This window comes from Motacilla alba, chromosome 13 (genome assembly GCF_015832195.1).
Source record: "Motacilla alba alba isolate MOTALB_02 chromosome 13, Motacilla_alba_V1.0_pri, whole genome shotgun sequence".
In the NCBI taxonomy this organism is placed as follows: Eukaryota; Metazoa; Chordata; class Aves; order Passeriformes; family Motacillidae; genus Motacilla; species Motacilla alba.
Window position 1 is genome coordinate 3,618,346 of NC_052028.1, and position 15,183 is coordinate 3,633,528.

The 15,183-nt window shown below is 40.0% G+C and overlaps 1 protein-coding gene across 2 annotated transcripts in view; it reads right to left on the reverse strand.

The window, feature by feature from the left end:
- The window catches only part of DOCK2 (dedicator of cytokinesis 2), a 161,370-nt gene that overhangs the window by 145,027 nt on the left and 1,160 nt on the right, over nucleotides 1–15,183 (reverse strand). For both annotated transcript variants that reach the window (XR_005258503.1, XM_038149792.1), the window contains exons 2-7: nucleotides 8,555–8,638; nucleotides 5,734–5,774; nucleotides 4,045–4,100; nucleotides 3,805–3,901; nucleotides 2,606–2,754; nucleotides 832–967 (exon numbers count right to left, since the gene is read on the reverse strand). Coding sequence is in view for 1 of the 2 variants with exons in the window: in XM_038149792.1 (XP_038005720.1) it covers nucleotides 832–967; nucleotides 2,606–2,754; nucleotides 3,805–3,901; nucleotides 4,045–4,100; nucleotides 5,734–5,774; nucleotides 8,555–8,638 (563 nt within the window). In the remaining variant the exon portion in view is untranslated. The remainder of the gene's footprint in view (nucleotides 1–831; nucleotides 968–2,605; nucleotides 2,755–3,804; nucleotides 3,902–4,044; nucleotides 4,101–5,733; nucleotides 5,775–8,554; nucleotides 8,639–15,183) is intronic.

Sequence of the window (15,183 nt, forward strand, 5' to 3'; positions counted from 1 at the left end):
CCTATTGTTTGTCTCTGTTTTAAAAATAAGTCACCACAGTCTACCACAGACTTCCAAGTTTCATTTTCCTTATATTGTCAGTTAATTACAAGGTGCTTTCCAGTGATTTGTCATGGGTGTTATTGAAGTGTCATGACAAACCAACTATTTTCTCTTTAGTGATTTACTTGCTGTTTTACAGTTCACTTTCTCATAAATGGAGAAAAGAACCAAAGAGGCTTACAAATCCTTGCAGAGGTTTAATATTGCAAAAGGTCAAGGAAGTGGAGTCACCTGCTTTGCATTTAAAAAGATTTAATTCATGCACTTGTCAGCTTTGCTTTGGGACATGAACTTCTGGTGTCCAGAAGACTATGCTGAATTCACTCTAGTTCCTCTTCAGTGAGCTTGAATTCTTCAGCTCCATCAGACTGACTAGCAAGCAGCAACACTTAGCAAACAGCCGGTGTAGTCACAAGAGTTTGTGAAAACAAGTTGTGGTCAAGTGCTGCTTTGCAGCCTGAACTCCAAGTGTGTGACTATTCCCTGTGCAATTCAGACTATTGAGTAGTCCAGGGATGGAGTGGGGACATTTTTCAATATAGGAGTTCAAGAACGGATTTAGAACCAGCTTTAGACACGAGCTTTGAGCCCAGCCCACAGCTCAAACCCAGAGCACAAATGCAATTCAATTTGAGGCTTAGCCATATTTTTTTTATAACACAAGACTGTGGATCTTGTGTCAGAGGAAAAAATTTCCACCAAATTTTACAGTTCCATCCTTCAACCCTTACACGAGTTTTTGTTTGGATTTTAGCAAGGGAAGAATCAAGTTTAGCCAGCCATTCCTACCATTTCCTCCTTAATTCTCTCAGTGATTTTATTAGTTGCTTCTTCATGTGCATGAAACAGGCTGATAACACTGGTTTTATCTGGATCCAAGATATTTCCATCCTCATCTCTAACTATCAGGTCGAGCTCAAGTACTCTGTGAAAATACAAAAGGCATAATGGTAGGGTTATTTCCTTCCCAATAAAGAAAGCTTAGAAATGTAACAAACAAGGAGACACTTAAAGATTTAAAGTTATAAAATTTAAATACATGCAACAGTATTTAATGAAGAAAAATCTAACTATACCCCATGATTTTTTAAGCTGCTGTCCAATACTTAGGAATTTTTAGAAATGTCACCAAAGCATTGAAATGCCTCTCACACAAAATAGATTCACCCTGCTCAATGATTTCTAGCAGTCTTCATTGCTTTTTGCTTTCAACACTCAATGTTTATGATCAAGATGTTTAGGGTCTTCCTGTTACCTTCTGCTTTTATGTTGCTCCCTCACTCTTTCTGTCCCAATGCTTAACCCTGCTGTCCTCTGCCCTGCTCTCACACTAATTGTGCCTTTTTTTCTGCCACTCTTTTTCCCTCTCCCACAACGACCCCTTCAGCCCTCATTGTCATTTCCCCTTTTTTCCTTCCCCACAGTTTGGCAAGTTTCCTTCACACCACACAACTCAACCCCATGCTTTCAGGAGCTTACAAACACTTTCCAGCTTGCAACCCCAATTATTTTAAACATCCCTTTCACCCTTACTCTTCCAAAGGAAGCACTTCACTGTCTCATAACACGGAAAGAATGTAAGACTGACAAAACAGAAGTCTGAAAGCAAATGAATTTTAATGTTGTTTTAATCTCAGCTGGGCTTCTTTGATTGGAGAACGTGAAAGTGAATTCTGGTTTTGAGTGAGCATTCAGCTCCACACAGTGCTGTAGGATATTTCACAGTGTGCTCTGTATGAATGCAATGTATTACAAATTTGCATCCAAGTCACAGTGAACAAGTTTAGAATGTTTTAACGCCTTGTGGTCATTTTTATGTGCAGCCACAGGTAATTGTAGACTTTCAGCTGCACAGAGGCCTTCAGGCCACAGCAACCACAGTCACTTAAAACAGCAAATCACAGTTTATAAGCAGATTCTAATGCCTCTAAAAACAGTACTGTGAAGATTTTCTTACCAAGCTCTCTCTCCCCAAACCTCATCAGATGGTGGGACACCATTAACCTCACACAACCCCGCAATTTTTGCTAAAAAGCATGTTGTGTTGCAGTGACTTTTTATTAGCAAGGAGCAGACAAGACACTTTGTCAAGTAACTTTTCTGTCCCTGGTAGTTTCACTTCTATTACCAGAACCAGAGTTCTGCCTGGAAATTCCCTAGTGAATTGGGTGTGGATGTGCTTGTTTGCACACTTACTGCAGTTTGCCAGCACCACTTTTGAGGGTCACTTACTGGACACAGGCCATGTTTGTGACAGATGGACAAGTTTTGGGCCCCAAGTACGCTGGTAATACAGGTACACAGAGGCTGGTTATCTAACATCAAATCTTCCCAATTCACAGGCTCATGCATTTATAATGAAGAAAGAAATCAGTATTTTGAAAAAGCATTTTGCTATGAAAAGCCTCATGGTATCCACTATCAGCACAGGAGTTACAGGGAGAAGCCTGAACATTCTATATGAACAACACTTTTGAATTCCAACCTGTGAACATGAAAACTTTATCCTCATCTCTTTGGTGCTGTGCTTTAAACTAAATCATGCTTTCCAGAAGCCACTTACTTGTTACCATAGTCAATTTTGGATGTGACTTTCTGCTTGAGTTCTTTGAGCTCATCTTTTGGCAAAGTCCCAGACAGAAGCTGTGACCGCCACTCCATCAAGTCACACATCATGGACTGCACCTGCTGGAACCTGGCTTTCTTGTTTGTCTGAGAGAGAAAAAAGCATCAGTGAGTTTCAGGCTTTGAGCTGAAGTGAAACACTGAGCCTGACAACTAAAGGCCACATGTCATATTAGTGCTAAATGATGGCAGGAACAAGAAGTAGGCAAAATAATGATGTCTCATCCCACAAATTCTTAAGGACAGAATATCCCACATGATCATAAAGAAATAACATGACATTTTGTATCAGGATAAGGAATTATGTTATTTGTATTTTATTGTGTTGTTTATTGTATTAATTGTGTTGTTTTAAAACTCTTGAACAAATTCTTATCAAGAGAAAACATTACAAAAACTATTAATTTCTGTATGGAGATACTGGTGGGAACAACAACACTTGAGTGTGGTATTAATGCATTTAAGAGATAAATGAGAGAATACACAGAAGTGACTACAGCAGTTCTAGTGTTATTCACTGAAAATAAAGCAGAGTTTTCATTGCTGGCTTAATCAAAAAGTGGCATGTTTCAGGAAACTACTGCACATTCAAGATCCCTTTGCCCCAACAGAGATAAAGAAAAATCCAGTGGCTGGGATCCTGGAACAGTCAGCACAATTCTTGAAATTGCCAATTGTTAATGGCTACTTGCACCCAGTAACCCTTGAACATCTTCTGTTCTAGCAGTCCCTGAGCACCAGGAATCTTTTTCAAATTCATCCCAATTATCTTTTATTCTCCTACCTGGAAACTTTCCAATGCTACAAATCAAAATTAAGAAGAATTTATCATGCACAGGATACAAACAGGCATGAAGCTACACCACTCCCCAGCAATGCCAGCTTTCCCTTTACAGAACCACAGAGCCACCCAGGTTGGGAGAGACCTCCAGCATGATCCAGTCCAAGGCTGATGGCTGGGCTGGATTTAAAGTCACTAGGCATTTAAAGCCACTGAAGAAAATCTTAGTGGTGAGAAAGCAATTTCTTAAATCCACCCAGAGCCTGCCCCAAATGTAGGAAGAGATTAATTTGAACAAGGCCCCAGTGTGCATAAATAGGACTGAGAGGTAACAAACAGCATGTAAAACGTCCTACCACATAGAGCTGCTTCCAGATGCTTCCCCATTCCCAGAGAGTAGTGGTAACTTCTTGGACTAAGGGAATCTCAGCAGGTATGACATTTTCTGTATGTCTAGGAAAGGGAAGGAAAGAGCAAAAGAGTGTCTGGTTTCATGGGTGTATCTTATACTCCCTGTGGGTGAGGTAAGAAATGCCTTAAAACTCATTCTTTAGCAGACAAGCTCAATAATGTAAAAAACCAGATAAATTCCATACCTTTTCTTTTCAGCAGCAGCTTCCTTGATGTAGATGAAGGATTTAGGAAATATTCCCTGATGAAGCAGAAAAATTTATAAATCCACATTTATTCTCCAAAAACATTTAGGTAACAACCATGGCTGTGAACATAAACTGTAATGACAAACTGTAATATCCAAACTAACTCCTGGTTATTTAGCTTTCTGTTCAGATGGATGCATTTCTATTTGACAGACAAATAATTGAAGTTTTTCATTTCTCTTTAGATGTAGAATGCATAGGCATCTTTCTTCCTAAGAAACACCATTTTCCACCCCAGATAACAATTCAATTAAATAAAATTTAATAAAATACAATTTAAATTCAGTAAAGAAACATTGTGTCTGTGCATCCTCTCATATCTATTTTAACTGATCTCTGTAGAATACAAACGGGCACCAGACCAGAAGTTCTAATGTGACTTTCCTTGCTCTTCAAAAGCTGAAACGTCTCAAGTCATCCTGAAGGAATGTTTGACAGTCACTCTGTCCATGACAATGCTCCCCTGAACTGGTAACCTCACCATGGTAATCCACTAGATCCTTCCTGGATTCTCTATTCAATAACTCACATGTGGTACTTCAAGTACCATGATAATTCAATAATTCAAAGAAGTATGTGCTTCTTTAGAAAGCCTTTCTCTGAATCAGTTCGCAGCTTTTATAACCATTTTCTTTTAAGCACTGGATCTTAATCAAAACACAATTGTGTCTTATCACTTCCACTTTTTTTTTGTTAAGATTAAAGTTCAAAAAAGTCTGTGAAGGACCAAAGCAAAAGAAGAGGGGCCCAGTAATGGTAATTTTAGTGATATCTTAGTACATGAAATTAATAATACGTTTTAAAGAATGTTATGCATGATGATCTTGAAGCCCTTTAGCAATATTAGGAATTAATCAGGAATTAGTTAAAAGGAAGTTGTTAGTTCTGGTAAATATTTTCCCTTTTTATTTTTAGGCTAAATTTTAATCTATAAAAATAGAAATGTTATGTAGAATAAGTAGTTATAACATTTTCAGTCACAAGAAATGTCAAAGTAATTCAAACACTGGTGCAGTGTTTTAGTACATTTGCATTTCTGCTCCCTAGAAAATATTATACTGAGAAGAAATTACAAAAAATAATGCTTTTCTTATAGAAAAGTGCAGTTGAAACTAGAAGTAATTTTCTTGCTACTTGACTCAGGAGTCATCATACTCAGGGTAAAAACTTTGCCTCTGTGGCTTTCCATTTTCAAGTCTAAGAATATTGACCTTTAAAAAAACTAATATGATTTTTGTACATAAGAGATATTTAAGAACTTAAGCCTCATACAAGTTGTTTGTGCTGTTTTTAACTTAAACAATCCTTGGAAAAAGTACAGAAACAAGCACATCTAGCAGCAAATTGAGTCAAAATTCAATTGAAATGGTGGCTTCAACAGCTGTTAACCTGAAGGCACAGTCATTCTTCTTCATTGATCTGCTCTTCCCAGCCCTCACTTCTATTTACCAACACCGTCCAGGATGGATGCTGATCATTTTATTCATCTTGAAAGGAAAGAGTGGAAAGAGCTGACTTGAGAGATCAGAACAGAGAGATCAGGACTATCTAGGCAGAAATTTCAAAAACCCACTTCATGGGCTGCCCCCTTCAACAGTCTCATAGGAAAGGACAACGTGATCTTACCTCTGCTCCTTTGTACCTCACTAGGTAACCCCTGTACCAATCTAAAAGGAAGAAAAATCACTTGGTATGACAAAAAAACCCGTGCATTACAAAGCACACAATAAAGTCATGGGGTTTATTTCACATAAAAAATACTTAGCATGGTATTTATAAAAATGAATAGTTACTTTAAAGATACAGAGCTTCGAGTGAGTAGCAGGGATTATATTGAGCATGACTTGCATATTATCAGATATGATTGTGTTGTCTGCTTTCAAGCCTTGCACAGTAGGTACGGATAATTGTACACAGAATTTAACACCCCATGCTCACATAAAAAAGGTAGAATAAGATATTTGTTTTGCAGAGTGATATATGCACCCTTAGATATCTACATTAGCCAAAATCCCCCATGGTCCTGGGTAGCCCATGAAGCTCTTACTGTTCCAGGCCCAGTATTAATCCAGGGCAGCACATGGTTGTTACAGATCCAATTTCCTTCAATGTGATCAGGTTAAGTCATTTTTGTGCCATGAGAAACTATGGCTTTTGGACACAACCATAATAAGCAGCTTCTTGGTGTAAATTAAAATTAGAATGTCAAGAAACCTCAGGGCCATTATTGGGCTCCTGCTGCATTTGTAGCTAGAAAACCTTTCTGAAATGCAGGAGTGCAGAACTGCAGCAAGTTAAAAATTCATTCAGGGTTTCTTCCATCTATTCCACAGTTAAGTCTCAATAAACTACAAAACCCACAAAAATCTTGCCCAATAAGATCAGGGGCCGCACCCACTGTGCATACACCCCTTCATGAAAAATCACCTGCACAGCAACAATGTTTAACTCTGTTGAATACTACGTTTTTCATCCACAGAAAGAATTTATGACCAAAAGCAGACATTTTCTAATTGTAATTTCATGAGCAGATATGATCTCTTTGCTCTCACCCTTTCTCTCACAGGTGTTGCAGCCACACAAGCAAAGCATAAAACAATAAAAATAAATCCCAACTGTCAAACAGTAAAGTCAGAAAGGCAATGCTAAAAGTCACAGGATGATTGCTAACCTAAAAGAAAGACTCAGGACAGATTTTTTAGGTTGTTCTGCAGTGGGATTATTTTCTCTCAGTGTTTTATCAACAATAAAATTCCATCTTACTGCTAAAACTGAATTATTTGCACATAGACTCAATTTACAGCCAAGTGTGTAAAACTGGTTTCATCCCATTTGCTGTGACAGCACATATGTGTTCTGTGCATAAATTTTGTGCCTGCAAAACCAACTAGAACAGGACATAAAAGGAGCACAGGAAGAATCCTGTCACCGTTGGTTACTCGCCAGCTGCAGCTGGCAGCACATTTTAAAGATATCTGATAAAAAATGAACCTCACTCCCACACTGAGAAGGATTCCACTTCTTCATTGACATATTTCATAAACATATATGTTCATTATAAACATATATGTTTATGAAATATGTTCATAAACATATTTCATAAAGCAAGGCATGACAGAGCACATCAAGGGCAGGGGATTCAGAAAAGACTTTTAGATAAAAAATAACCCTGTAAGATCAGCACTTCACTCACTAGGCTGGGCTGACAACAAATGGACCCTAGGAATCCAAAGCCTGAAATGCTATTTCTGCAACTAACAGACAATACAGGGATGAGGAGGTTCCTGGTTTGAGTGGGTGTCTTCTTATTCATTTTGGCCAAAATGTTTAGAATGGAGGCTTGAAGAATTACTTTTTTTATGAGAGGACATTGTGACTCCATTGTCTTCTGAGTGACACCAATCTTTTCACTGATGCTTAAAGATATTGAATTAATCTTACAAACAGAAGAGAAACAATTATGTTTTTGTCCTCCAGGGCTTTGTAAACATGGTTTTTCAGGTGCTCCTCCCTCAAATCCTTTGCTGTTTCCGGATGAAACAACCTAGAGCTCTGTGTGGTGGAACAGGCTGGGGTCAAACTGCCTCCAAGTCTTTGCAGCCTGGTGCCCACAACACACCAGGTGTCTCAGCACTGAGCTGGCTCTGCCACTGAGCCATGCAGCCATTGGCCTCTCTTTAACATAACTGCAGTCAGTAAGACACGCGTTCTATCAACAGAAGTGGGTTGAGGAAGATAATTTTACAATGTATTTTTCAAAGCTTTAAGCAATTTGTAATTTTTTAAAAACTTTTGATGTGGTCAAATAGAAAATAAATTACCCTTGCAGTGCCATTTGCAGGTACCTAACTGCTGAGTCAGTAATAATAACTCCACTGTCCTTCCTTTATACTAATGAGACCTCAGCAGCTCAGTCAGACTTACAGAGAATCAGTGGGATTGGGAAGGTATTGACTGTCCATCATGCACAACTTGGCTTGGACTTCTGCTGCTTAACATGTTCAATATTTTGGATGGCTTTCAGAACAGTTTCTATCATGCTGACACTCAGATTTCTTTAACAGGTTTTCCTCATTATACAACAGGATGATGAGGGTGCTCAATATCTCCTAGCAACAAATATTTAGTTTAGAGGCTAAAAGTGTACTCCTTTCAATCTTAAATCAAATTTAATGTAACTTCCCTGAGGTATATGACAAGCTGGCACAAACTCCACAAACTCTACATTCACCTTGATGACTTCCTCATTTGGTAAAGGCATCCCTGAAAACCACATGTACTGTAATATATCTAATTTTGGCTCTTCAGAAAAAAATAGGTTCTTCCTCAAAATACAACACACCACAAAAAATAAGGGCATTAGAAAGCTACTGATGTAATAATACAGGGAACTGCTGTGAGGTGAAAGGATTATGTTATTCACAAAGAAATGGAAAATGTGACTTACCTTCACAGGACTCCAGGATATGGACCACATCACCAATCTGTAGAGATAGCTGCGGTACCCCTGTGCCTTTGAAATTGTATATAGCTGGAAAATTAAAGGATGAAAACAATATTTTTCAATACAGTCACAGAGCACAGCGAAAGTGAAATCCACACGTGGTTATTAAGGTTTGGGTACTGGGATCAATACACCAGGCTAGACAAACAGAACTATAATTCTATCAAGAAGCTCCATTTGTCAGCATTAAATAATCTCTTTTCTCATGAGAATGGAAAGGTGGTGAAAAGGGCCAGTGCTGAAAGCAAAAACCAAACAAAAGAACCCCCCAGAAAACTCAGCAAGCACAGGGACACCAGCTATTGGGCAGCACTGCTCTGCACAGGATTTAGGAGCCCTGTTTAGATGCAGGTCTTTGATAAATACACAGTCACAGTCCTGGGGAATTGTTTATCTACTGGCCCAAGGATTTAAGCACACTGTTTATAGAAATTATGGCTACACTGGTACGAAGGGTCACAGAGATGCCTGTGAAAACTGAATTTACTGAATTCTTTCCTTGGTTTAGATGCTTTAATTTAACATGAAACTGTGTTTCCTATGGAAACAGAAACAAGGTTCATAATTTTCTGTATTCTCTGTATGACTCTGAAAAGAACACAGGAGCAGTGGATTTTGAAAATGTTCTAATCAGAAACTTATCTACATGTGGTTAAGAAACACCAACATTTCAGAGAGAACTCAGAAAATGAGCTCTTCACCAGTTCTGTTCCAGGGCTACAGGATGTGGGCTCCTATGGTAACCATGCCTCTGTAGGTTTTTTCCTCCAGCATTACAGCAGGAGAGATGATTGAAGCTGCAGTCACAGAGGGAAAGTGACTAAAATACAAACATCTGAAACCCCAATTCAGGTGTGCAGGTGGGAACAGCTGCTGAAGGTGAGCCCAGGTGTGCAGGAAAGGTGCTGGGCAGCAGAGCTCTGCCTTGGCTGCTGGCAGTGCTCCCAGCCAGCCACACCCAGCAACCAAACCTGAAGGATTTTGGATGAGGGAAAGCAGATCCATAAGGCAGAGTTTACTATCAACACCTTCCTGCATTCCTTTTGCTTCCCCTCTCCAGGTTTCTAATGCAGGATATTCATCTTCGCTAGTCCAACATGTATAATGATACATTTTATTTAAACATTTTGCTTATTTTACTTAAATTATTAAAGTCTCAAAATAAATTGCCTTCCAGGAAAATGACTGAAGTAGGAGTGTAGAGCTAAATAGATTCATCCTCTTCACTTTACAAGTATTCCATAAATTATGTGTTTTTTTTTTCTTTTGCCATCATTTTATTTGTTATATTTCTGGAACAGAAACTGGAAGGAATTTCAGATTGAGGAGGCATATTAAAACAAGAATAAATTCTTGGTTTTTTTGACATAAAGAGGTTCCCAGCAGTTTCTTCTTCTGAGAGAGGAGAGCAAGGCTTGAATCATTCAACATATGGGGAGCAATAAAAGAAATATAACTTTGAAGTGAGACTCTGCTGCTCAGATTCAGCCATTTATTCAAAAGAATGTTGAAAACACTTCCTTGGAGCTGCCTTAGCCCAACACAAAATTGAGTTTAGGTGGTGTAGTACACGTGTAATTCTATTCTGACTGGTCTCTTCCAGAAGTGGAGGGTGACAAACAACCCTGCAAAGTTGTTAAGATACATTTCCCTGGAGTGTTTGGGAGGCGGGGGGATGTGGGGGCATTCCCATGCTCTTATCCTATCGTCCTGAAAAGTCCATGGAGATCAGGATTACTGTTGACCAGTAAATACTTTAGATTTCAAAATATGCACTGCTCTACTTAGTTGTAGCTGTCTCAAAATGCAGATGCAAATGACTGAGTCATATGTTTACACTGTACTTCAGTTTTGCTCTCTTAAAACTTCATTAATAGCCCTGAATGTATTGAAAGGCGCAGCAACAAGCTGGCAAAGGAAGTGGCTGTATCAGCTTAGATATTTCTAAATGAGTAAGTGGAAATTTAACAAGAGATATTTTACTGTAGAACTTGGAGCGTTTGGTAGGATGAGTTAAAAAAATCCCTGTACAAAGTTTTGGGCTATAGACCTACCTACCAAACCACATCCCAAACCACCTTGCAAAAAATGTAACAAATAACCCAACACCAGCAACTACATCCACAGGTCTTATCTACAGCACCAGATAGCTTGATCATCACACCTGCTTTTCTTTTAGTTATTAACTGTGAATAAAATTTTGACTATTATATGCAGTTATTATGTTTTCTGTCAGGTGTAAGTGGTGTCATTTCCCTTACAAACTGGGTGATGTATTTGTGTCACCTCAGAGCTCACCAGCCAAAAGCAGGGCTCCTTTCCTGCACCCTCTTACAAGATCCTCGGGGCTGCACAAACACATTTCACTCATTATTCTCTTCAAAAACAGTACATGAAAACCTCATGAGGAATTCAAGGTTTTTTTGGTGGGATACTCACAAGGGGTTGTTGGCTTTTTTAAAAATCAACTCCTCAGTGAGTAGAAATAAAAGCCCTTTCAAATCACTCTGAAGACCTCTCCTGCTACTCCTCTCCCTGGCATCCTGCATCCCAACCACAGATAGAAAATGAGTCAGCATCCTCCAGGCACAGTAGGGACCTGCTTGAGGGTCACTCCAGAGCCTAACAGCAATTAGTGACCTCAGGAGCTGCTGAAGTCATGGCAATAAGATTACAGGGAGAGATTTGGGTGGCAGCTGCCCTCCCCAGCCCCAGGCTGAGGTGTCCCCAGCAGCAGTGGATCTGCACACAGGTGCTGCAGGATTCCCCCAGGATGGCACAGAGGATGCCCAGAAACTCCAATTTTACAGCAGCATTCCTGAACAGGGACTTTACAGTTCACTGACAACACAGTTGGAAGATTTTCCCCTGAATGAGCGAAGAGGGAAACCATCTCTTCAGAGCTCACCAGAACCTCTGTGGTGATTTGATGGCACGCACACAGCTCAGCAAACAAACAATCAAACAAACAGCCCGGTGCAAACCCCTGGGGTTGTCACCTCCCTGGGAAGCAGAGCTGAAGGCCAGCACACCGCAACATCTGTGTTCCTCAGAGAGCAGGGGGAAATGCCAGCTCAGAGTGCTGACAGAGCCAGCCTTCCAAAGTGACTCCTGTTCCAGCCCAGGGGGCTTTGAATTGTCCCTCAGGGGTGGGAGCAGCTCCCACCGTGTCTGTGAGGAGTGCCCAGATCCTTTCCTGCCCAGCCAAACACAAAGTGCTGCAAACACAGTGACCCTCAGCACCTCTGGGGTTTTTCTGTCAGCCTCACACCCAGAGCTCGAGCAAAGACATCTACCAGTGTCCATCTCAGCAGGAAACACTGAGAGAAATCCCTCTGTTTCCATTGAACTCCACTGCAGCCAGAGCTGCTGGGTCTGATACACGTTCTCCTCACCAGACAAATATGTGAGTGCCCTCCTGCACAGATGGATGTGGAGACAGAAAACAGTTAACCGGCCCTAATTTAAATTACATGTCCTCAAATTAGAAAATGGCCAGGAGAAAAAAACACCCCAAAAATCCCTCATACTGTGGACCTTGTTAGGGAGTTTTCACACACAAAACACTCTAGAAGAGCCACAATATCCCAGGTAACAGAACCCCTTTCTCAAGAAACTACATTTACTCAGAGTTAAAGCCCCGCATTTTTGCCATTTACATGATTAACCTGTAAGCTACTGCAAGATGGGAATGGTAAGTGAGGAAAATCCCACAACCTGCAACACTGAAGCCACTTATTAGCCCAATAATTTTAAGGGTCTTTGCTGTCTGTCTTCCTTCACATGCACCCTGTCCTAAGCTTCATAAAAAATACAAGCATTACACTGTTTCATTTTGAGACTCACCTTTCTGTCACAAGCCATGTTACAAGTTGTTTTCCTTGGCTACTTTTCCACTCTTACAAAAAATTCTAAGGTATTGCAGAAGCAGCTCCTAAATTCACTTTATCACAACAGAAGGACAATTTGGTCTGATTCTGGTGCAATAACTCATGATGTGTTCTGTATATTCAAACAATTGCTATTTAATAGGCTCAGCAAGCACCCTGTTTTATTTAGTATGCTGCTCCACTTTTGGGAGCTTATGGGTAACCAAGTACCCATAAAAGATTAGTTCTTGGTGTTCAGTTACCATTTCCTTCCCGTGAGAACAGGGTGAAATTATTCAGCAAGGACTCAAATAAACCCCAGGTGAAAATATTATACAGTCCAAACAGGATTTCTTGACTTCTGGAAAGAAACCTGGAAAAAATGTGCTCCAGTATTCCAAGTTAAGGAAATCCCCCTAAAATCTCACATAGCAAGCGTCCAGAACATGGCCACAGCTCTAAGACAGGCCAGAAACTTGTCCTAAACCTCTGAGGGGGGGAGTTAGAAGCTGATTAAATGTATTGCAAATCATGCTCAAAGGGTAACTCTGCAGTTCTCAGGTAATGAGAGAAAACAACTGAATACAGATTTCCTTCCTTGCTCACCCATGGGGCCTGATGGAGGTTTTAGCTGACCTGAGCAATTTATTTTCCTTCTTAAACATGATAAAACCAGGATGGATTACAATAAGCATGAAAATCTAACATACCAAACTAGTCATATAGAGATATTATCTCTGACTCTTTACCTTCTCAGATAAAATTGCAGCACAACCACTTTTCTTAGAACTCTTCATGAAGAACAAGATATTTAGCTGTGATTTTTCCTTTCCAGGAAGGACCATGGATACAAATATTATTTCCCCAGCTTTTGCTGCTTCCCAAGGAACTGGAACAGTTTGTTGGGTTCAGAGGGTGCATTTCATGGAGGAAGCCTGCCCTGAACACAGCTCTGCTCCCTTACATCTCAATCTATTCAGCTTTCAGAGATGTAGAATAATCTCAGAGGATTTCAGCAGAAGAAATCAGACAAACTGCTCTCAGCCCTGTGTACTCAGGTTGAGCATGTGCTTTTCTACACCTTGAAAGAAGTCACCCACTCTTCCCCGTAATTTTACTTCAAAAGGAGACACATTCATTTTGAGATTCAGCAGAACAGGAGTAAATCTGATTCTTGAGTTTAGAATGCCAACATTTCACCAGTTTGTAACTTTGCTCAAAGTCTGAGCAGATGGCAAAGACTTTCCATCAGGAAACTGCCACGCAAAGCCACCAGCCTGCCACGACTATTGCATCCTGTCCTGTCCATAGGAATAACACAAATTTATGCTGGAAATGCTGCAAGACTAAGAGCAGGTTTCCTGTGTAAAATCGGGATTGTATTTTCCTAGTACAAAGCTGAGTATCTGCTGCCTGGACTACTCTATTTTTAGTTAAGTAAAACACAAAAGTGGGCACAACAGACTGCAATTTACCATGACCAGGGGATGGTGAGATCTTCCAGATCCACCCTGCAGTGTACTCTGCTCATCCAGAGCATGATGGGCCCAATGTTCTCAAACTGAAACTCTGCTCATCAGCAGAAACTGAAGGCATCAGGCACACTTCTAAAAAGAGACTTGAAAATTCAACGTGAGGTTTGTAATCAGAGACTTAAACCCAAAGATTTTAAAAAACACAGAAGACAACATAGCCCTATATGTTCAAAAAGCTTCCAGTGTGAATTATTCCAAAAGCTCATCAACTTTCACAGAATTTATGACTCAGAAGACTCAGTTTGCCCATTTTTCTTATTTCCCTCAGACACAGGAGGCATGCTTACAACAGACTGTAAATTCAAAAGCCTCTTCATTTGTGACCATAGCTGTCAATACCCCTTGTTCAGGCCTCACTATTCTGTGAGTTTAATTTACTTGAAATTTGGCAATCACACTATTTTCCTTACAATTTCTAATAATATAAATTTAGTTAATTTCTGGAGCAGGAGAGCCAGTGATGGTGATACATGCTTGTTTGATTGGTTTAGTTATTCTGGGTGCAAGAGTCTCCCATTTTTTGTCACCAACATATATAATGAAATACATTTGGTTTCCAAGATAGAGCAAAATAATCAGTGAGCCAACAGTTCAGCTAAGAAAAGGAACTTCTAGGTATAAGCTAAATGCTGTTGAATTTGTTGAAATCTATTAAATCTAGCAATTGTGCAAAAACAGACAGAGAACTCTCTTACTGAAGAAAACCTACCATAAGCCACACGTATGCCCACTTCCATTATTACTCTAATAGTGTTGGGAAGTCCATTTGATTGCTGTTTATTTTGTTTTGTGACACACTAAACCACAGACACCACTACAACTGTGATGTTTACATACAAATATAAGGAGCTTTATAAAGTGTTTAATGGAAAATCTTTCTTTAGCCCAGGACATGGACCTGGGGCCCTCAAGTGGCAGCAGTGTCCCCACACTGCAGGACACAGCGTGCCCAGATTGTCCCTTACACCCAACTCTGCTCCCAGTGAGAGCAGCAGGGGAGCTACAGAGGGGAAAGGAAATAGCAGCAGGGCTGCAGTGTCAGTTCTTCCCAGTGACCCACTCTAGAGTAAATTGTACTGCTTTGGACGTGAAAACAAACATTGCTGGACTGTCATTGGTTTTTGAAAGATTCTATTTTAAAAGGTGTTTTTTTACTGTGTGAGGTCTG